Source organism: Solanum verrucosum, unplaced genomic scaffold (assembly GCF_900185275.1).
Source record: "Solanum verrucosum unplaced genomic scaffold, falcon-dt-bn FXZP01000164.1, whole genome shotgun sequence".
Taxonomy (NCBI): Eukaryota; Viridiplantae; Streptophyta; class Magnoliopsida; order Solanales; family Solanaceae; genus Solanum; species Solanum verrucosum.
Window position 1 is genome coordinate 1,275,146 of NW_026020388.1, and position 24,444 is coordinate 1,299,589.

Here is a 24,444-nt window from a genome sequence, read left to right on the forward strand (position 1 = left end):
GATCCTGAATCTGAACACTGAGCTCCTTGAGCTCTACGGGGGCCATACGGTACGGTGGTATAGAAATGGGCTTAGTGCCCGGCTCTACTTCAATAGAAAAGTCAATGTCACGATCAGGAGGGAGACTAGGCAGATCGGCAGGAAACACATCTGTAAACTCTCGAACAATAGGTACTGAATCAACGGTAGGACTCTCCCTACTAACATCTCTAACATAAGCTAAATAAGCCAAACACTCGCTAGCTATCAACCTTTGGGCCCGAACAAAAGATATCACCCCAACTGGCGTGCGACTACAAGAGCCCTGCCACACCGCTGGTGGAATACCAAGCATGACTAAAGTAACGGTCTTAGCGTAGCAATCCAAGACCGCATGGTGGGGAGATAACCAATCCATACCCAAAATCAAATCAAAATACACCATATCAAGCAAAATAAGATCAACCCTAGTATCTCGCCTCTGAATAGTCACCACACATGATCTAAATACCTGATCCACTACTAAAGAATCACCTACTGGGGTTGAAACACGCAACGGCTCAACCAATAGCTCTGGGATCATACTCAATCGAGGAGCACAATAAACAGATATATAGGAATAAGTAGAGCCTGGATCAAATAAGGCGGATGCGGGCTGATGGCATAATAACACTGTACCTGTGATCACATCGTCTGAGGTCTCAGCATCTGCTCTAGCTGGAGCTGCATAAAAGTGGGCCTGGACTCCCCTACCCTGTGCATCGGCTCTTCCCCCTAATCTGCCTCTTCGGGGACCACCCCGTATACCCTAGTGACCACCCCTACGGTCCTGTCCCTGGCCTCTGCCTCTAGCTGGAGGTGCTGGCGCATGCCTAGCTGCCTGTGGAGCGGGTACGGCTAACCTGCGATGGGGACACTCATGGGCCCAATGATCTAACTCCCCACACTCATAACACCCCTGGGACTGTCGACTGAGAGCTGGAGGTCGGCTACCCCGGCCAGAAGAACCCATCTGTGAACTATCTCGGCCCCGACTAGGACCGGCACTAAAACCAATATGGCGGTGCTGATCACCCTCTGATGCCTGGAGAGAAGCCTGGAAGGGGCTCCTAGACTGACCCGACTGAAACCTCTGCTGAGATCTATCATAAGACTCTCGGGGTCTGAAACGGCGCCTATCATGGCTATCCTCCTGTCTAGCTCTCTTTCCGCTGCCCCCTTGGGCCTCGCGACGGAGCTGCTCGATAGTGCGGGCATGGTCCACTACATCCAGAAATGAGCGGCCCGCTGAGACTAAAGACTGAGTCTCAATCCGCAACTGTAGTCTGAAACCCCGAACAAAACAACGAACCCTCTCCTCCTCAGTAGGTAATATCATGGCGGCATGCCTGGAGAGCTCGTGGAATCGGGCCTCATACTCTGATACTGTCATGGAGCCTTGCTCTAACCGAGCAAACTGATCTCTGATGCTCCTGGGAATAAATCGGGCCAAGAAGGCCTCTGAACACTCAGTCCATGTGACCGGTGGATACCCAGCTGGCCTGGTCTCTAAGTATGTACGCCACCACTGCCTGGAGGGACCGTCTAACTGGTAAGCGGTGAAGTCTGCTCCTCTTGACTCCACTAAACCCAAAGTCTGTAACCGCTCGCGGCAAGTAACTAGAAACTCGTGGGCATCCTCCCCCACTGCCCCAGAAAATCTCGGCGGTGATAGTCTAAGGAACACCCCGAGCATCTTCTGCTCCCGTAGTGGCATGACGCCCTCCACATCGTCAGGCTGAACAACCGGTGCCGCTAGCTGCTGAACAACCGGTACCGCTAGCTGCTGAACAACCGGTACCACTGGTGTAGGCTGGCTCTGCGGTACTGGAATGACTAGAGCTGGGGCCTGCTGCATACCCCCAATGGCAGCTAGTATCTGTACGAGCATCGCCTGTATATCTGAAGCTGCCACAGGCTCGGGCGGTGGCTGGGCTGGTCCCGGGCCCATCGGCTGCTGCTGTGCTGGAGCTGCTGGTGGCTCTATCACCGGCTCCGGAGTTTGCTCTCGGTCCTGGGATGGTGCTGTAGCTCTGGCACGACCTCGAGGTCGGCCTCTACCCCTAGCTGGGGCCCTACCACGCGTGCGAGCCATCCCTATAAAAGAGTGGTACAAATAAGATTTTCAGAAACCGATAAGACACACAATGCACGACAGTGATACAAAAGCGACACGTTCCTAAAGACATCCTGTAGCCTCCTGAAGATAAGTAACGGACGTCTCCGTACCGATCTGCAGGACTCTACTAGACATTAGCTCTGTACAAGTGAGACCGACGAACCTGGGCTCTGATACCAATTTGTCATGACCCGATTTCTCAAGTCATGATGGCACCTACTATAACCCACCAGCAGGTAAGCCAACCCGTAACCCGGAACAACAAGTAATGGGTCTAAGGGTAGAAATTAAACAAGAGTAGGAAAATAATAATATAAACAGGGGAAGCAACCCAAAACATATATACAAATAAAGATCCCTCCCAGAACCTGGAAGTCACCAGTACAGAGCTACTACAAAATGAGTACAAGTCCCAAAACTGGACAACAGAGACTGGACTGTCTCGAAAGGAAGAAGACAAGTCTATATATACAGATGGAGACTGAAATAGTACAAAACGCCGTGTGCTCACCCCCGTCTCCAGATAAGTCTACTCCAAGCTCGATCAACGCTGGCTACTAGTGCTCGGACCTGCATCACAAAATAGATGCAGAGCGTAGCATGAGTACCAAAACAATAGGTACCCAGTAGGCATCATAAGCCGACTGAGCAAGATAAGCAAAAGTGAACTGAAATGCAAATAAAGGGTCACATCAAGTGCAAAGAGTAGTAAATGGGGGTATGTACACGAGCGTACAGGCAACAAAGACAAGTAATCTAACTAACTCCGCCGGGCTCCCAAAAACCTGACGGGTACGCTCGTGCACAATAAAAGAAACCACCTGCACGGACCCCATAAGCCCGGCAGATGCATCGACAGTTAAAGTAAAATAATGGAGCTAGAAGGTCTATCACAATATTACCAATTTCCGGACTTTTAACTGAACCATTCCCAATCATATTCCAGGATCTCATTACGTCCCGGACTTTAATCGGAATCTCTCCAACCTCCAAAACCTCAACCTACAGATGAGAGTAATCAAGACTAAACTGAAGCTTTAGTGAGGAATTGAGAATATACCACGTGCAAGCTGGACCACGGACTCGAACCGGGTATTATAGCTAATGAGTCAACCTATATGGGCTGGACCACGGACTCGAACCGGGTGCTGTAGCCAAAGGTCGGGCACGGGTGGGCTGGACCACGGACTCGAACCGGGTACTGTAGCCAAAACCAGATCACAGGTAAGCTGGACCACGGACTGTAACCGGGTACTGTAGCTAAGCCTGGACATAAGTAAGCTGAGTTACCGACTATCAGACTCAAGTCTGCTATATCAGTCTACAAGGAGCTGACCGTCCGAAACGACGTTGGAAAAAGTTCTACTACCCAACGACATTCCGAAATCTTGCAAGTCTATGGCAACACTAGTCTAAGCCTAGACTAAGGCCAAACATACTTCAAATCAATATTAGCATATACACCACAAGATATGGATATTCAATAATATCAAGAGACATGCTGTCATAATCCAACACTTTCCCGAAATAAGGTCTAAGGCAGGAATTATAGAAATTTAGCATGCTCGACACCCGAACCCCTCCATACTCAAGAAAATCAATAAACAATTGCCTAAACATGCTCAATCTCACGAGAGAAAGCCATAGCCTACCTGAAAGCCGACCACGCGTGCTCCAACTCACGGTATCGGATCTTTTCCCCTCCGAACGGTCTCCAAATGCTTCCCCACTAACAAAAGGTTAATCACCTCGTCATTACGAATATATTGACACTAAAATTATATTTTTCGGAGACGGAACAAAAATTGGGTCTAAAACGGGATTGTGGAGCCCACAATTGGAATCTCGAAAACGAATCTGTGAAAACGTCTCAAATACCTTACTAAACTAATACTCCAAAATTTAGCACAGACAGATGCCTAAAACATAGCAAATCAGCCACAACAATTAAAATGGGCTGCCCCTTGATCACCAATTTTTGAAAAAATGAGACTCTTTCAACCCAAACAGATTATACCACGACGATCCTTGCGAAAAACTGTACAAGTTAGCCTCAAGAATGACTCAAAACGGATCTAAGATGATTAAGATCTCACATTTCAAAATTCAACAACAATTCAATCCGGAAATCACCCTGGCAGTGGCTAAAATCGATTCCTTAGCTCAAATGAAGCCTCCCCTCGCGTTTCTGAGATCACCGCTAGATTCCCCACGAGATTCTCTTGAAGTTAGCCTTTTGAAGCACCTAATTTGGACTCAAAATGAAGGAGCAATCTTATGTTGAAGTTGAGGGAAAAAAATGGACGAAAATCGTCCTAAAATCTGGAAATTTCCAGATTTCTATCGCCAGCACGTGGCGTCGCGTGGCTCTGCCACGTCACCGCCGCGTCAAAATTCTACAACCCTTCAAACTTAAATTTCGATGTTTCGGATTCGTTCGGAGTCGGAAAAATACAAACCATATATGGAATCTGATTGGAAACGATATTTCGAACTCAACGGTGAAGGCGGAATTTTCATTTGGAGATTGCTTCGATGAAAAGTGGGTCCCACACCCAGTATCGTTTGAGTCAGATTCCACAACTGCCATCTAAAGCCTCGGGAAGTGAACAAAGGGTCGTTCTCGACCAAAATCGATCTTCCGAAGCTAACCTAGCTGTCAGAATTTTCATCTGAGCACGACTTCCAAGAAGGTTGACCAAAGTCAACTTTTCAAGTTATAAAAATCTCCAAAACAGGGAAACGGGCCTAAAACCCAAACGAACGACCAGGCGACCGAACAGTCAGTGCCAGCAAGTCATAAATGACTTGGGGTCGCTACAGGAATGCTCTATACGAGGGAAAGAATTCTTTAATTTAAAAATGACCTGGAGGGTCATTACATCCATGGAGTCCCTAAGATTCCCCAATTGAAAAGTAGAAATTTTTCAATTTGAGTTAGGATTTTCTTCTAATGTTGTGGGTATTGATTAATGTTGATCCAAATATTTGGGTTATGATTGTTTATACATGAATTGATAGGATTACATGTTTTAGGATGAATTTGCATGTACCCATGCCTAACCCATGTCTAGAAAGATGAAATTGATGTAAATGGGTTTTATGCCATGAATGGAGAATTTGTGGGTTTAGATGTATTCTTATAGGATTGATGAGATACATTAAGAATTTCTTGAGATTGAAGCCTATATGATTAATTATAATTAGAATTGTCTTGAGATTTTGGCATATATGATGAGTATGAGATGTAGGGCTTTGGGAGTAAAGCTTCTATTTTGAATTGATGATTTAGATGTAATTGTTGTGGAAGGGATAGTTCCCATATAAATTTCTTATGTATGAATGTGAATGGTTTTCTCACATTGAATGATTTTAGGTTGAAAGTTTTGCTCACCTAAAATAAATCTAAGAACTTATGAGTTATGATAATAAGACATAGCTTGGATTGGTAATGTGATACCTTTCCATGGATAGCTTGGAATGGTAATATGATACCTTTTCATGGTAGCTTGGATTGGTAAGGAGATGATACCTTTTCATGGTAGCTTGGATTGGTAAGGAGATGATACCTTTCCATGGTAGCTTGGATTGACATGATGATTTGCTCTTCCATGGATAGTGGTGACTTAGCTTGGTTTGGAAAGATGACGTGCCTTCCATGGATAATGAGAACAACTAAAAATTGACTACTTCTCACATCAAGTTAGCATAATTATGATGAAACAGGGTTACTTCAAGGAAGTATCGTAAGTATGTTTTAAGATGAGATTCACTTGTTATTGATCATGGTTTATGACTTATGTTGGTTAACTCTTATGCGTATGTTGATGTTTATGCAAGCTATCATATTTAGTACATGTTTTTACTAACGCATACTCTTGCCTACATTTCTTATCCAAATGTAGGGTTCGGCGATCTCGACTCTCATCCCCGTGGCTAGGATCTTAGTAGAGGCAAGACTTGAAGATTGGTGAGTCTTCATAGCATTTGAGGATTCAGTCACCATTTCTCTTATGTTCTTTTGTTTTAAGTTTTGAACATTGTTGTATGGGTTGTGTCCCAAGATATCCATGCTTTAGATGGTTTTGAGACAAAGTGTAATAGACTTCCGCTTTTGTTATAAAACTTTGATGTTGTTGAAAATGTTTTAAATTTCCACTCACTTTCTATTATCTTATGTTATGAAAGCTACGTGGATTATATGAGGCCTCTCGAGATCTTGTATGTCATGTTACGTCTAGGGTGTACCCCTGAATCATGACAAATTAGGATCTGAATAGGCTTGTTTAAAACTGGTTGGCTAAAAAATAACGCTTATAAAACCAAATGTTGATTCTATAGTGATAAAGCTCCAAATGAAAAGGAAGAAGCGTATGTTGGTTGAGCAAAACATGCATTTGAAACATTAGTAAAAAGTACATGATTACAAATGAAATCACTTTAAAAAATCAGGGTTTTTGATTTCTCTGGTGGATCTTCTAGCATTCTGATTGGAAGGGGGAAGTACTACAGAAAAGAGGATTATGAGTGGTATATGGGTTCGAGGTAGAGGGTACGTAAAGGGTTGGTCATAGAAATAGTAGTAGGGGTAGTAGGATCATCAAAAATACCTTGGTTAGGATTAGGAAAATTAGGTTCTGAGATAGGGTCTATATTGGAAAATGGAAAGACATTCAAAAAATATTCACATCTCTAGAAACAATAACCTTTCTGGTTGCAATATTGAGGAGTTTATAACCTTTATGTCCCTATGGATATCCCTAGAAAACACAAGTACTTGTCCTAGGATCAAATTTAATCCTATTCATTTTAAAGTAGATGTACAACATAGACATCCAAAAGTTCTTACGAGCTTATAATATGGAATCTTAGAAAAATGTTGTTTATAGGGAGTTTTTCCACTAAAAACTCTCGTAGGTATTATGTTAATCAAGTGTGTAGCAGTCAAGATACATTCTTCCTAGTAGGATTTGGGAAGGTATGATTGAAAAAGAAGTGCCCTGGCCACTTCTAATAGATGTCTATGCTTCCTCTCAACTATCTCATTTGTTGAGAGGTAGCAACACAAGAAGTATGATAGATTGTTCCTTGGGACTTCAAGAATATTGCCTCTTGGATCCCTTTTCCAAACTTAAATGCATTATCTGACCTTATCTTCTAAACTTTAAGATTAAATTGTCTTTCAATCATCATCAAAAAATCTTTTAAAACTGAGAATGCATTACTTTTCATAGTTTATAAGAAATTCCAGGTTCCCCTACTGAAATCGTCAACTATGGTAAGAAAATATTTATATCCATTATAAGTAGGAACTTTGAAAGGTCCCCAAGTGTATATATGGATTATTTCAAATAGTCTTTTAAAAGCAATTTGACTTTTGGCGAAGGTTAATCTGGTCTATCTTGCAAGAGAACAAATGTCACAAACACAATCATAATTAGGAGGAAGAGAAATAAAATTGAAATGATTCATTCTTGAAAATGGAAAATTCCCTAGTCTAGCATGTCGAAGGGATACATTTGAATTTATACTACCAGAAAAAGAAAAATAAACCAAAAATGACTTGTAAATAATTCCTTCTTGAAAAGAAGCTATATTGCACTTAGGCAGATTACTACGACTAGGAATGACTAGCTTTAGTAGGTAAGGACCATACCTAGCTTCACCAAATTAAGTTTGTTCCCTCCTCATTGAAAGACCCTGCATGACATATCTTTCAAGATTAAATAAAAAAGAATATATAAACTTATCTACAAAATATATGAACATATAACATATTACATTTGAAAGAGGGAACAAAAAGAACATTTTGTAGGATAAAATTAGGAAAAATTGCAATTCTATCGGTGTGTGTGACTTGGTTTTTGCAAGAGTTAGAAAAATATATAGTAACTGGGATAGAGAAAGGAATAAGATCTATTAAAGAAGATTATTCAAAACACATGTGTTCTGAAGGCCCTGAATCTATAATCTAGGTTTTAGAATTATAGATGGAAAAACAAGATCCAGAGTACTTAGTGATTGTACCGACTACAACATTTGCAGTAATCTTCGAGTTGTTACTTCCTTCCCCCATTAGATTGTGCTAATTTAAGAATTTGTTTGATTTGGAAAGTCTGAATCTTGCTTAGTTGATTCATAAAGTTTTCATCAAAGTCATTGTTCTCACATTCTTCATTAGTTACTGTTGCATTTCCTCTAATTGGTGTTGAAATCCCCTTTGTGAATTGGAAATTATATGGATACCTAATCAATCTGTAACAGTCTTCTGCTATTTTCCCAACTTTAAGACAATAAGAACAAGTCACATTAGGATAAAATTTCTTCCTTCTTACTTTTCCAGTCTTTTGTGTTGGATTGATTCTTAGATTGTTGACAGAAAGCCTTTGTTCTTGAACCTGATTTTTAAATTTTGTTGGCTAAGTTTGATTACCAAATCTCTACATTTGGTTAACAATTTTTTATTGTGTATTGTAGTTTCCTTTCATAAAAAGGAATTGTAAGAAGGAATTTGAGGATTTACATAGACTTCCCTTTGATTTTCATCTTGGAGTAAGAGAATAGGCTTGATTAATTCATGGCATAGGATTCAACATCAAGATGTTCCCTCTTGCTTGTGCACATATATCATTCAAGCCCATAAGAAATTGAATGAGTTTTTGATCCTCAATAGACTTAAGACATTTTTAGTTTAGAAAATCTAAATTATCCCATTATCTTTTTAGCTTAGTGAAATAACCTGCAATATCACTATATCCCTACACTAATCCAACCATCTCTTTGTAGGTGATACAACTTCCCCATTTGATTGCCCAAATATTTGTTCTAGATCTGTCCATAAATCTTTGGTAGTTTTGGAATAGATGACAGAGTGAGAAATGTCCTTAGAAAAAGAATTGAACAACCATAAGGTGACCATGTCATTGCACCTATTCCAAACCATGATCTCTTAAGGTGAGGAAACCTATCATAATTAATCAATGTTCATCTTAGGGTTCATAGTCAAAATCATGTATCATGCATGGGGGTTCATGTGTTATTTATTGAAAAGCATGTAATTAAGTCAAAATAATTATAATATGATCAACATCAACCAAATGAATTCATATAAATATAACCCTTGAGGAATTGAATAGAAACATAAACAATTTAGGGAAATTAAATTGGAGAATTTGAGAATCTTCAGGACTCAATGGGTGAATGGAACCCATTGATGAACTCTCTACATACCTTGATCTTGAAGCCCTAAGAAATTTATGAAGAAAGGAGACTTGAACTTGAAAAACCCTAGAATCCCTTATGAGTCTTGGAGAGAATCTGAAGAGATGAATTTGGTTGGGATTTTGGCAATTAGGGGAATATTTAGAGTGGGTAGTTTTAGGGCTTGAAAACCTTTATAGGGCTAGGAATGGGGGTAAAAAGTCATAGCTTAGGCTTTAAGCACGTAGGAAAAGACCTATATACCCTTTAAAAATAACTATCAGACGCAGTCTATGGAACCGACCTACTGTCTGTAGGACTTTCTACGGACCATACTGGTCAACCGTAGACCAAATATTGGAACCATAAAATCTGCCAACTTTCGACGAGACCTTTTTACGGCCCGTAGGACATTTTACGAACCGTAGAACATTTTACGAACCATAGACTGGTCTTGTGGACTTGAACCAACAACCATCTTTTGGCCTTCTTTTTCTTTTCCGAATTTTGAGGTGTAACAGAGTTATATTATTGAATATTGAAGTTTGATTAGTTAAAGATTTGAATTATTGGTATTTGTTGAGTTCACTGATTGAAGTAAATTGATGATTTATTTCGTGTGATGTTTGGAAAGTTAAAGGCTAGGGTTATTAGTCGATTAAACAAGTTAATCTAAAAGCTACTCACCGCCTAAGAGAGGAAAATAAAGTAGCGGATGATTCGGCAAGGCTAGAAATGAATAAGCATAATAGCTCCTTTTTATTTTCTACATCATCTTTTGAAGCACACATAATGGAAAAATAAGGGATGTCTATTCACCACAAGGCACCATACCACAACAATTGAAAGAAGTGTTAAAAGGAAAATTACGTCCAACTTTTTTAAATCTTTTGATGTACCTCAGTTCATTTATAAATTGGTGAATGTAAATAGGAAGATGAGTCGTCTTCCTATATTAGTCGTTTGGTTTCCATATATCCTACTCACATGACCCTGTATAAGATGAGCTCTAGCGATGGGGAGGCAAAGTCTTCTTCTTATATGCATTTTTTTTTAACGATAATATTCAAGGTAGGAGTCATTGGCAAAGCCCTCTAACGACATGTGTACGAAGTGTAGGATTGACTTTAATAACAAAAGAAACTTATAAATTTTCCTATTTCAAAACTGTAGAATCCCTTTTACCAATAAAATTTTATGATATAAAATTCTAAGGGTTTATAGTTTGAAATGTATGTGTACTTCTCCATTTTTTTGAACACATTATTAATTTATAATAATAGATAGATGGTAATCTTTGGGTGAAATATTTAGAAGATATTTGAATTAAAATAATAATAATATTATTTATTTTATTTTCAAAATAACTTTTCAACTATAAGTTGATAGTATGTTACCCTACTACTGATAAATGTACAACTCAGATTAACATACAAGGCTAGTCATATAGTGTTCACTAAAATAGGAAGTAGAGAATACTATGATTGCAAAATAAACAACTTAAGCCGAATTTCATTCGAATCCTTTTTATTTATAAAATACACTAAATAAGAAAATCTCTCAAAAGAGAAACACCAATTGATTACACAGTTCAATAGAGACAAGATGCAATATCATACAATTATTGTAAAGTCAAACATGTTTTAGTGTTGAAGGAGAAGGAGAAGATGTGTAATGACAACCATGATATTTCAATGGTAATGGAGGTGAGTTGTAGTGCTAGGGTTGTCGATCAATGGGAAATGGAAGAAATGGGAATGGAGGTAGTCATGGAAATGGATGAATTGAGAGTGGAGGTAGTCGTGGAAATGGAGGAATTGAGAGTGGAGGTAGTCGTGGCAATGGTGAAAGAATTATTGGTAATGGAGGTAGTTGGGGAAATCGTGGAATAATTATTTGAAATGGAAGAGGTGGGGACTTAACTAGAGATGGTGGAGGTGGAGATGGCAATGGAGGAGGCAGAGACTTAACCGGAGGTGGTGGAGATGGAGAAGGTGGTGGAGGTGGAGATGGTGATGGAGGAGGATGGGACTTAACAGGAAGTGGTGGAGATGGCGATGGAGGAGACAGGGACTTAACTGGAGGTGGTGGAGATGGAGAAGGTGGTGGAGGTGGAGATGGCGATGGAGGAGGCGGAGACTTAACTGGAGGTGGTGGAGATAGAGAAGGTGGTGGAGGTGGAGATGGCGATGGAGGAGGCGGAGACTTAACTGGAGGTGGTGGAGATGGCGATGGAGGGGGCGGGGACTTAACATGAGGTGGTGGAGATGGAGATGGAGGAGGCGGGGACTTAAAATGAGGTGGTGGATATGGCGATGGAGGAGGCGAGGACTTAACTGGAGGTGGTGGAGATGGTGACGGAAGAGGCGGGGACTTAACTAGAGGTGGTGAAGATGGAGAATGGTGGAGGTGGAGACTTAACTGGAAGTGGTAGAGATGGAGAAGGTGGTGGAGGTGGAGATGGCGAAGGGGGATGAGGGTACTTAACAGGAGGTGGTGGAGATGGCGATGGAGGAGGTGGGGACTTAACTGGAGGTGGTGGAGATGGCGATGGAGGAGGAGGGGTCTTAACGAGAGGTGGTGGAGATGGCGATGGAGAAGGAGGGCCCTTAACGGGAGTTGGTGGAGATGGCAATGGAGGATGCGGGGACTTAACTGGAGGTGGTAGAGATGGAAAAGGTGGTGGAGGTGAAGATGGCGATGGATGAGGCGGAGATTTAACAGGAGGTGGTGGAGTTGGTGATGAAGGAGGCGGGGACTTAACTAGAGGTGGTGGAGATGGAGAAAGTGGTGGAGGTGTAGATGGAAGAGGTGGAGATTTAACTGGAGGTAGTGGAGATGGAGAAGATGGTGGAGGTGGGAAAGGTGATGGAGGAGGGGGGAGTTTATCAGAGGTGGTGAAAGAGTACAATTAGGTGGCGGAGGTGGAGTTCGCCTCCAGGGAAATGGTATTGGAAAAGGGAATAAAGATGGTAGGGGAGGAGATTTATTATTGCAAGGCGGAGGCGGAGGCGGAGGTGGAGGTGGAGATGGCGAAGGCAATGGAGGAGGTGGTTGGGATGGAGAAGGTGGTGGAGGTGGAGATGGTGACGGAGGAGGTGGGGACTTTACTGGGGGTGGTGGAGGTGGAGAAGGTGGTGGAGGTGGAGATGGCGATGGAGGAGGGGGGAGTTTATTAGAGGTGGTGGAGGAGTGCAATTAGGTGGTGGAGGTGGAGTTCCTCTCCAGGGAAATGGTATTGGAAAAGGGAATAAAGATGGTGGGGAGGAGATCTATTATTGCAAGGGGAAGGTGGAGGCGGGTAGTCTATTGGAGGTGGTGGAGGAGATCTATAGTTTATTGGTGGAGGTGGAGGTCGATTAAAGGGATATGGTAGTGGAAAAGGGAATAAAGATGGTGGGGGAGGATATTTATTATAGCATGGTGGAAGTGGAGGTATTAGTGGAGGAACGGGGGTCTTTATTGGAGGTGGTGGAGATGGAGACGGAGATATAGTGGAGACACAGACGGAAATGGAAATGGTCTATCGGTAGGTGTAGTCAATGGTGGTGATAGCAATGGAGATGGTCCATCGATAGGTGAAATTAATGGTGGTGGTCGCAATGGAGATGGTCATCGGTAGGTGCAATCAATGGTAGTGATGGCAACGGAGATGGAGATGGTCCATCGGTAGGTGCAATCAATGGTGATGTTGGAGATGGAGATGGTCCATTGGTACGTAGGTGCAATTAATGGTGGGGATGGCAACGGAGATGGAGATGGTTCATTGGTAGGTGGAATCAATGGTGGTGATTGCAACAGAGATGGAGATGGTCCATCGGTAGGTGCAATCAATGGTGGTGATGGCAACAGTTATGGTCCATCCGTAGGTGCAATCAATGGTGGTGATGGCAACGGAGATGGAGATGGAGATGGTCCATTGGTAGGTTCAATCAATGGTTGTGATGGAAATGGAGATGGAGATGGAGATGGTCCATCTATAGGTGCAATCAATGGCGGTGATGACAACAGAGATGGAGATGGAGATAGTCCATCGGTAGGTGCAATCAATGATGGTGATGGAAATGGAGATGGAGATGGTCAGTCGATTGGTGCAATCAATGGTGGTGATGGCAATGGAGATGGAGATGGAGAAGGCGGTGGTGGTGGATTATGGTAATAAGGTGGCGGTGGAGATGGAGAAGGCGGTGGTGGAGGTGATTTATAATAGTGATGACGTCGCGGAGGCGGTGGTGGAGGTGATTTATAATAGTGATGACGTCGCGGAGGAGGTGGCGGAGGCGATTTATAATTGTAACAACGTCGTGGAGGAGGTGATTTATAGTAGTAACGACGTCGTGGAGGAGGGGGCAGGGTGATTTATAATAGTAATGATGTCGTGGAGGAGGTGGTGGAGGCTATCGTGGCCTATAACGGTATGACAAAGATGATGAATCATCAATGTGGGGCTTATAATCAGCTGCTACACTAATGACTCTCAAGCAAGAGGCGAAAGCATAAACAAGAAGTGGCCATTGCCTCAACTTTGATGGTGTTCCCATACTGGAACTAAACTAGTCTGTTGTTTTTGCAACATTGGTGGAAGAATTAGCTCTTTATATAGCAAGAGAATAAAAAACTGGCTAAAAAAAAAACATGTACAAACTGGCCAAATGATTTTTGAAAAAAACACACTAAGCATATAGAATCTCATCTTAATTATTGTGAAATAGATTCCTACTAAACTATGGGTTTAGTTCATGGTAGTCGGTAGACCATGAATTCGTCAAGATCATGTATCATTGTTTTGTATTTGCATTTTACATATGAATTTGTTTTTTTCAAGTTATAGCTCCAAATTCTAGAAAATCTTTTGACTTTTGGTTATCTTCTGCAAATAGAGGAAACCAACCAAACAAATGATTACAACTAACTCGTTGCTATTTTTATTTTATTTAGTGTATGCCATCTTGAATTTGTTTTTTTCGTCCGATGTTCGATATGTGTCCAAAACTCAAACTCGAGACTTTTGATTAAGGGAGGAGCAGCCCTATCCATTGCACCACTTCTTGAATTGGTTCTTGTCGATACACTATTATTCTAAAATCTATCCAAGACACGATGTTTGTTTAAACTTTAATTTTCAATTCAAAAATGACATTAGAAATAAGGAAAAACTACCTAATTACACAAATATTGTAACCATGCATAAATATGAATCCACTGTATAATTTGAAAAAATTACATATTGTCTCTCACTAATTTTATAATTTGGTACTAGATTGATACACCATTCTTTCATATTTCAAGTCAAATACATATATCAAAGACACTAGATACATTTTGAAATACAAATACACATGGAGAGAGCCGAGCGAGAGAATCAACATATATCTTTTGATACTAGATACATTCTAAAATACAAATACATAGGGATAAAGGTGAGCGAGAGAGTAAGTGTGTATCCTAGATACATGTGAATCACGATTAGATATGGTGTATCTAGAACAAATTACACCTAATTTAACCTGTATGCATTCGAAATACATGTATCTGACAAAATAAATATGATGCAGAACATAATTTTGAAAACTAAAAATGGCACATAATTAGGCCCAATCTTGTGAATTTTGTATTTTTTTTCTCTAGAAATATTTTTTACTTTTTAGGTGTTTCATTGATTCAGGGTGTGTACCGTTTAAGGGAAAATATATATATATTTTTTTTAATATTTTCATGTTCGATTGATTAAATTTTTTGAAAAACTTATTCTCTAAGATATTATATTTTTAAAATAAGGAAAATAATTTCTCTAATAAAAGTAGGGAAAGCAAGTTCCACCAGTGTTGTTCCACGTTGCTTGTGCCACTCCCCACTCTCTTAACACACCTTATTTTCATTCCAAATCCACTATTCCCTATCCCCCCCCCCACCCCACCCCTTGTATTATTTATTTAGATTATACACAGATTCTTTAATGACAATTTGATTTTAATTACATATTCAATACAAGTAAATAAATTTAAAAAAATTACTTATTTGAGGAATTTCGATTCCTACATAATTAGTTATGGAGGAATTTATGAATATGAGTATTGTTTATTTGAAAAAAAACGATACAATTGAATTTATTCTGAGGTTAAGAACATATGGATTGATTTCAATTACATTTATTCTGAGGTTAAGAACATATGGATTGATTTCAATTACAAATTAGAGATTTATTAGATCAGAGATTCCGGTGTGAGTATTATTCTTTGTGGATCTGCCATAGAAGAGAAACTAATGAGAAAAAAAAACTTAGAATGTTAATATAATGCCTTGTATATCAAAAATCCAACTTTTATAAATGAATAAGTTCATTATTTATAGGCGACAAATAGAATACTTCAACCAAAGAAAATGTTTTGTGTTGTCTTTTTAGCACACACAAGTGTATGTGATCGCAAGTAATAGGTGAATACTTGTACAATTTGATTTATCAATTTCATAACGACTTAATTACTGAAAAGTTATCAATTTCATTATTTTACTTATTAGAATTAGTGTTGTTTAGTTTTAGAGAGTTTATTTTGATGATTTATTCTATTTATGAATTCGACAAAAAAAATAAATAGTAAAGAAGATTGAGTAGCAAAAGTTGTTCACAGAGAGATTAAGACATACAGTTGCGTCAGCCGTTTGTGTAATTCTATCCTATTTAATTATAGTTGTTAAGCATATGTAAGATATATAATGATTGCTGAATTACGGGATTGATAATATGTTCATGGTCTCTAGCCTCTAACATTTTTTTCCAAATTGACCTGATCACACCTACCTAATTGAGCAGGGATATGATAATCAATCTAAATACATTTATATATCTTCATGTATCTAATCCAAGTGGGCAACTAGATACATTGTCATTTTAGCCGCTAATCCATCCGAAGATGAACCCAACTCCCCTTAACCCACGTTCTATTTCTAACTTTCTTCTCTTGAGTTTCGCTAGCAATTATCCATTTATTTTATGGATCGTGAAACCACAAAATAGTTGAGTATAAGATTTAAAAAACAACAACTTGTTTTGAGGCAAAAATAATTTCATAAAACAACAATTATTTTGAAATGAAGAAAATATCAACTTTTCTGAATTATTTAACTTATAAGTAGTGTTGATAAATTTTTATTTTTGGCATGAGACTAAAAAAATACTTTTTAGAAAAATAATTTATGATCAAAAAATTAATCCTGATAATTGATATAGGACCCGACCCTGACACCTAGACTAGGACAAGACCTCGATGACTGTTCCAAAATCCGACCCTGAGATTTGACTATTTTGGTAAATAAAATATGAAAATTTTGAGGCATATGACAAAAACATAAAGATCAATGATAAGTGAAAAAGTAAAATTTAGTTATGGATTTTTAAAAGAAATGTCCTCACAATGTTACCAAATAGTAAATATGTGATAGTACAACTTGTTATTTGAGTTACTCTCAAGATTCTTATTTCTATCACTACTAAAAAAACAGTGAATACCGACCTATAAATACCGACCTCCGGAGGTTGGTATTCCCTGAAATATCGACCTAAAACCGACATCCGAACTTAGGTTGGAAAAAGCTTGATCGCTATTCAATACCGACCTCTGGAGGTCGGTATTTACTGACCTCTCGAGGTCGGTTTTTATTTTATGTCGGAATATTCATTTTTTTAAATTCCGACCTCTGGAGGTCGGTATTTTTATTTTTGTAATGTTGAAATTCCGACCTCCGGAGGTCGGTATTTTTATTTTTGTAATGTTGAAATTCCGACCTCCGGAGGTCGGTATTTTTATTTTTGTAATGTTGAAATTCCGACCTCCGGAGGTCGGTATTTTTATTTTTGTAATGTTGAAATTCCGACCTCCGGAGGTCGGTATTTTTATTTTTGTAATGTTGAAATTCCGACCTCCAGAGGTTGGTATTTTTATTTTTGTATTTTTGAAATTCCGACTTCCAGAGGTCGGTATTTTTATTTTTGTAATGTTGAAATTCCGACCTCCGGAGGTCGGTATTTTTATTTTTGTAATGTTGAAATTCCGACCTCCGGAGGTCGGTATTTTTATTTTTGTATTTTTGAAATTCCGACCTCCGGAGGTCGGTATTTTTATTTTTGTAATGTTGAAATTCCGACCTCTGGAGGTCGATTTTTTGCTGCAAAACAGGCAGCAAATTGCTGCAATTTTTAGTTGCCCATCTGCATATTTATACCAAAACAACCCAAAGTCAAATAAACTTCATCCACCCAAAGCCGAATAAAATTCATCCAACTAAAACAACCCAATGCCAAATAAACTTCATCCAACCAAAACAACACAATATTTTCAACATATACAAACTATTTCAAAATAAACTTCATCCAACTTCAAAATAAACTAAAATACGATCAAATTAAACAATTCTAAAAATATAGAAGTCTAAAATGTCAAATAGATACAACTACTCTTCATCACCCTCACTCTCCTTATCATTCTCATCACCCTCCTGATCAGATCCATCACTGCTAGCCGGACATGGAGGAAGAATATTTCCTAATTCAAAAAGAAAAGTTAGTTGGGCCTGAAGCGCTGCATACCTCTTGTTCTCTACCTCCTTTGCTGCCGCAATCTTATTTAAACAACATAACAACTTATTTTAACTTATTTAAACAACATAACAACTTTTGAACTTTAACTACATTAGTTTTGACTTAATTCCAACAACTAAATTCACTAACTAAACCGACATTATTTATTTTAACTTATATAAACAACATAACAACTTTAACTAGTTTAGTTTTGACTTAATACAACAACTAAATTCACCAACTAAATCACATTATTTATTTCAATTTATCTAAACAACTTAACAACTTTTTAACTTTAACTACATTAGTTTTGACTTAATTCCAACAACTAAATCCATCAACAAAACCACATTATTTAATTTAACTTATTTAAACAACTTAACAACTTTATAACTTTAACAACTTAACAACTTTTTAAAGCTAAGTGTCAACACTAGATGGACACAAATCGATCTTCCAAGAAAATCAATTTTGTCATCTATAGGATCAACTAGTGTTGATACTTATGCTTAGCAAACACATTATTCCTAAATTAAAGCTTAATAGCAACACTAGATGGACACAAATCGATTTTGCAAGAAAATCAATTTTGTCATCAATAGGATCAACTAGTGTTGATACTTATGCTTAACAAACACATTATTCCTAAATTAAAGCTTAATAGCAACACTAGATGGACACAAATCGATCTTCCAAGAAAATCAATTTTGTCATCAATAGGATCAACTAGTGTTGATATTTATGCTTAACAAATTTATTATTTCTAAATTTAAAGCTAAGTGTCAACACTAGATGGACACAAATCGATCTTGCAAGAAAATCAATTTTGTCATCAATAGGATCAACTAGTGTTGATACTTATGCTTAACAAACACATTATTCCTAAATTAAAGCTTAATAGCAACACTAGATGGACACAAATCGATCCTGCAAGAAAATCAATTTTGTCATCAATAGGATCAACTAGTGTTGATATTTATGCTTAACAAATATATTATTTCTAAATTTAAAGCTAAGTGTCAACACTAGATGGACACAAATCGATCTTGCAAGAAAATCAATTTTGTCATCAATAGGATCAACTAGTGTTGGTACTTTTGCTTAACAAATATATTATTTCTAAATTTAAAGCTAAGTGTCAACACTAGATGGACACAAATCGATCTTGCAAGAAAATCAATTTTGTCATCAATAGGATCAACTAGTGTTGGTACTTATGCTTACCAAATATATTATTTCTAAATTTAAAGCTAAGTATCAATACTACATGGACACAAACACATTATTGAAAACAATTGTACTTGAACTTTAGAAATTTAGAAGCACCAATCTTATCTCCTACTTTGATGAAAGAAGCAATATAGTCTTATTTCAACTTTTTTAGATGTTGAGCTTCCTCAATTGCCTAGCACGAAAAGTTCTAAAATTAGTTATATATAAACTTCAAATCCAAGAATATTAGTTATATATATATATATATATATATAACTAATATATATTCAAGTTTTAATAAGTTCAAGTTTTCAATTCAAGTTCATATCTAATTTCTAAAATTAATTAGTTATATATTCAAGCTAATTAGTTCCAAGTTCAAGTTCTAATTTCAAGTTCAAGTCTAAGTTCAACTTCAAATTTTAAGTTCATGTTCTAAGTTCAAGTTCAAGTTCAATTTCAAGTTCTAATTTCAAGTTCAAGTTCTAAGTTCAAGTTCAAATTCTAATTTCAAGTTCAAGTTATAAGTTCAAGTTCAAGTTCTAATTTCAAGTTCAAGTTCAAGTTCTAATTTCAAGTTCAAATTCTAAGTTCAAGTTCTAATTTCAAGTTCAAGTTCAAGTTCTAAGTTCTAAGTTCTAAGTTCTAAGTTCAAGTTCAAGTACAAGTACAAGTTCTAAGTTCAAGTTCAAGTTTTAATTTCAAGTTCAAGTTTCAAGTTCAAGTTCAAGTTCAAGTTCTAAATTCATGTTCAAGTTCTAATTTCAAGTTCAAGTTTAAGTTCTAAGTTCAAGTTCAAGTTCTAATTTCAAGTTCAAGTTCTAAGTTCAAGTTCAAATTCTAAGTTCAAGTTCAAGTTCAAGTTCAAGCTCTAAGTTCAAGTTCAAGTTCTAATTTCAAGTTCAAGTTCTAAGTTGAAGTTGAAGTTCTAAGTTCATGTTCAAGTTCTAACTTCATGTTCAAGTTCTAATTTCAAGTTCAAGTTCTAATTTCAAGTTCAAGTTCTAAGTTCAAGTTTAAGTTCTAAGTTCTAAGTTCTAAGTTCTAAGTTCTAGTTCAAGTTCAAGTTCAAGATCAAATTCTAAGTTCAAGTTCAAGTTCAAGTTCAAGTTCTAAGTTCTAAGTTCAAGTTCAAGTTCTAAGTTCTAAGTTCAAGTTCAAGTTCAAGTGCAAGTTCTAAGTTCAAGTTTAAGTTCTAAGTTCAAATTCTAATTTCAAGTTCAAATTCTAAGTTTAACTTCAAATTCTAAGTTCAAGTTCAAGTTCTAAGTTCTAAGTTCAAGTTCAAGTTTTAATTTCAATTTCAAGTTCAAGTTCAAGTTCAAGTTCTAAGTTCAAGTTCAAGTTCTAAATTCATGTTCAAGTTCTAATTTCAAGTTCAAGTTCTAAGTTCAAGTTCAAGTTCTAAGTTCTAAGTTCAAGTTCAAGTTCTAAGTTCTAAGTTCAAGTTCAAGATCAAGTTCTAAGTTCAAGTTCAAGTTCTAAGTTCAAATTCTAAGTTTAACTTCAAATTCTAAGTTCAAGTTCAAGTTCTAAGTTCAAGTTTTAATTTCAAGTTCAAGTTCCAAGTTCAAGTTCAAGTTCTAAGTTTAACTTCAAATTCTAAGTTCAAGTTCAAGTTCTAAGTTCACGTTCAAATTCTAAGTTCAACTTCAAATTCTAATTAAGTTCATGACATTGAAACATTCATCTTCTACTCATAACACTTCAATTACTAATTTCTAACTTCAAATTAACACTTTACTAACTAGTCCTAAAATCAAATCCAAAAAAATCTCAATTTAACCTCAAATTACATATTCTCAAGTTTAAACTAGTTCTAAAATATAAAAATGCTAATTCTTCACTAACTAACAATGCCCAATTTAAAAATGCCTAATTTCTTTTTTAAAAAACATTAAAATAAAAATCTTCAATTATCTATACCTAACTAACAATAATCAAATCAAATTAACAATTGAATAACACAACCAACAAACAAAAACAATAATATACTAACAAACAATCAATTATAATGTCACGCCCCAAACTCAAAGGGCGCAACTGACTCCTAAAGCCAAAACTCAGGCCCGAGCCGACCCTGCTGAACCATTTGCTATTAGCGCATGGCAGTCACATGCAATTAAGAAAACAAACAAGTATATCTCGGCTTAAAACTAAGCCCTCGGCCGGGAAGGCCCCTGTCAATAGATCTACAAAAGAACCAGCTACTCCCAAGAGTTCATATAAAGAAATATCCAACTAGCACAGAAGTCCTGATTGGGCCGTCGAGGCCACCATGATATCTATACCAAAACTAAAAACAGGTAAATATCAGTACAATACATCAACCAGCTCACAAGCTTCAGCAAACCAACAACATAGGCCAGCATGGCCATAACGTAGCTATAAACCCCACACACTAGTCTGTAAGCCTCTAAGAGTAGTAAAAATTGGTGGGACAGGGCCCCAACCTACCCATGAGAATATATACAACAAAATGTAACAAACCTCCCAACTCTGGCAGCTCCGGAGGAAAGGGGCTGACCAATCGGATAAAAGTCAAGTCTGCTGATATGGAGGTCTACTCGGTCATCTGTCAGGACCTGCATGCATGAATGCAGCGCCCCCAAGGCAATGGGGCGTCAGTACAAAATAATGTACAGAGTATGAAAGGCAATAGACTATGATGAGGTATCCTGATATACTGGAATAATCTGATAAATAAATTAAGGATAAGATAATTATACTGACCTGCTTCTAAATCTAAATTTATCAAAAATAATAAAAACAACAACCTAACCAAGCCCCCATAAGCTCGGTAGGTAAAAACAGCACACAAGACCACCTACTCAGGCCCCCATAAGCCCGGAAGGTGCCAATCAACCTGTATACCCCTATCGGTAGTCCCCTAGCCCCGCAGGCAGTCACATAGCCCTCTTAGGCAACAACATAGCCCTCTTAGGCAACAACATGGCCCTGTAGGAAGCACATAACCTTCTTAGGCGTCAATATATATCCCTGTAGGAAACTCATAGCCCTTCTAGGCATCAATATAGCCCCGTAGGCAACTCATAGCCCTTCTAGGCATCAATATAGCCCCGTAGGCAACTCATAGCCCTTTTAGGCATCCATATAGCCCTGTAGGAAGAACATAACCCTGCTAGGCATAGATCACATTCCTGCAGCTAACAACAATAGCCCAAAGGCAACAATAACAATCCAACAGCTAAAAGTGAGCAATTTAGTTATAGACAACCTATACAAATAGCCTCTAAGTCGTGTCCAACATACGAATGTTACTACTGAATAAGAATCTCGATAAGAGAGGATTATACGCACTCGAGCAGCCAACAATCAACAATAATAGCTATAAGTATAACAACGATAACAACTCAATTACATTGCTCCTGAGCTTTAAGGAAACATGCCATAGGAAGAGAATAGCCTTAACATACATTTTTCGCTAAATTCACGTGGCCTAAAGACTTTAACTCATAACTCCCTCGATACTACAACAAGGTAGGACCATAATCGACACATAAAATAAAAGATACCATGACAATACAATAAAAGATATGTATTTCCGTCGCAAATTGCTATTTGCTGCTTATAAAAGCTAGAGTCGATGAAAGAAGGGTCTTACCTCGATCTTAGGTTCGTAATTCACCTCAAAACCTTCAAATATATTCAAACCCCTGCTGTCCCAACTCTAAAATGTGATATGCTACGCAATCGATAAAACAAATTATACCACGATGATGAGCCCAACGCGTAGAACAACTTTCGTCAAGGACTTATGTCGAGAAAATCTATATTTCACTTGATCCTAAAAATGGGTTTCTATGTTTTCTCTGTATATTTAGCTTAAAAATGAAGAAAAAACTCGAAGAAGAAGATATATACACTTTCCACCGACCTAGGGCCCCACCTCACACGCTTGCTTGCGCAGTCCCACGAAAATGTGAATATCTCTCTATTCTGAAGTCGTATGAATGAACGGTTTGATGCGTTGGAAACTAGACTCGTAGACCTTCGATTCAATAGTTTGTGGGCCCCATAACTCTTTATAGATTGGGAGAAAACCTACAAGACATTTGACCCAAATTTCAGAGAAATCTTTAAGAAGGAAATTACGATAACTTCCGCCAACTTTTATTTTGCCACTTACCTAACTTGAGATGCAACACTTGAACACTTAAAATAGGACATACCACATCATTCTTAATTTATTACTCACCCTCCTTGTCTTTTCACGAATATACGAGTTAATTTAGACGTTTTGAAAAGTCGGGGTGTTACATATAATTACTAGCATTAAAGCCAAGTATTAATACTAGATGGAAACAAACACATTATTCAAAACAATTGTACTTGAACTTGAGAAATTTAGAAGCACCAACCTTATCTCCAACTTTGATGAAAGAAGCAAAATAGTCCAGTATTAACCTTTTTACATGTTGAGCTTCCTCAGTTGCCTATCACGAAAAGTTCTTAAATTAGTTAAATATAAACTTCATATCCAAGAATATTAGTTTATATATATATATTCTCAAGTTTTAATAAGTTCAAGTTTCAATTCAAGTTCATATATAATTTCTAAACTTTATTAGTTATATATTCAAGCTAATTAGTTCCAAGTTCAAGTTATAATTTCAAGTTCATATTCCTAATTAAGTTCAATTTATAGTAAATTCAAGTTATAATTAATTATAAGTTCTAATTAAGTTGTAATTCAAATCCCTAAAATTCTAAATTCAAACTAGCTAGCTAGTGTCCCAACTTCAAACTATTAAATTAGTCCTAAAATATCAAATATAATTCAAACAACTAGTCCTAAATTCCAAATTCAAATTAGTCTTAAAATCACAAATTGAAAGTACTCCTAGAATTCAAAAATCACACTATAGTGCTAAAATCCCAAATTCAAACTATTAGTATTCCTAAAATCTCAATAATAATTCAAACTAGTCCTAAATTCAAAATTCAAACTAATCTTAAAATCACAAATTCAAACTAGCCCTAAAATCTCAAAATCTAACTAGTACTAAAATCCTAAATTCAAATTAGCTAGCTAATCCTAATCCCAAATTCAAACTATTAGTCCTAAAATCTCAATAATAATTCAAACTAACTCAAATAATACCCAAGTTCAAACAACTCCTTAAATACCCTAATTCAATCTAATCTTACAATTCCTAAATCAAACTAATTAACTTAAGAAATATCGAATTTCAAACAAATCCTAAGATACCCTAATTCACACTAACCCTAACATTAAAATTTTCAATTCACAATCAACAAACACAAACTAACAATCAAATAATACCTAATTCAAACT

General features: G+C 37.5%; 2 protein-coding genes across 2 annotated transcripts; both read left to right on the forward strand.

Annotated features, from left to right (window-relative positions):
- Positions 1-11,072: 11,072 nt before the first annotated feature.
- LOC125839156 (uncharacterized) lies at positions 11,073-11,594 on the forward strand. Its single transcript, XM_049518134.1, has 2 exons — positions 11,073-11,100; positions 11,248-11,594. Exons 1-2 carry the CDS (start codon positions 11,073-11,075, stop codon positions 11,592-11,594), a joined length of 375 nt encoding a protein of 124 aa, XP_049374091.1.
- A 136-nt stretch (positions 11,595-11,730) lies between these two features.
- Positions 11,731-12,539, forward strand: LOC125839157 (glycine-rich protein DOT1-like). The gene is made up of 4 exons (XM_049518135.1): positions 11,731-11,782; positions 11,828-12,016; positions 12,062-12,202; positions 12,253-12,539. Exons 1-4 carry the CDS (start codon positions 11,731-11,733, stop codon positions 12,537-12,539), a joined length of 669 nt encoding a protein of 222 aa, XP_049374092.1.
- The last annotated feature ends 11,905 nt before the right edge of the window (positions 12,540-24,444 follow it).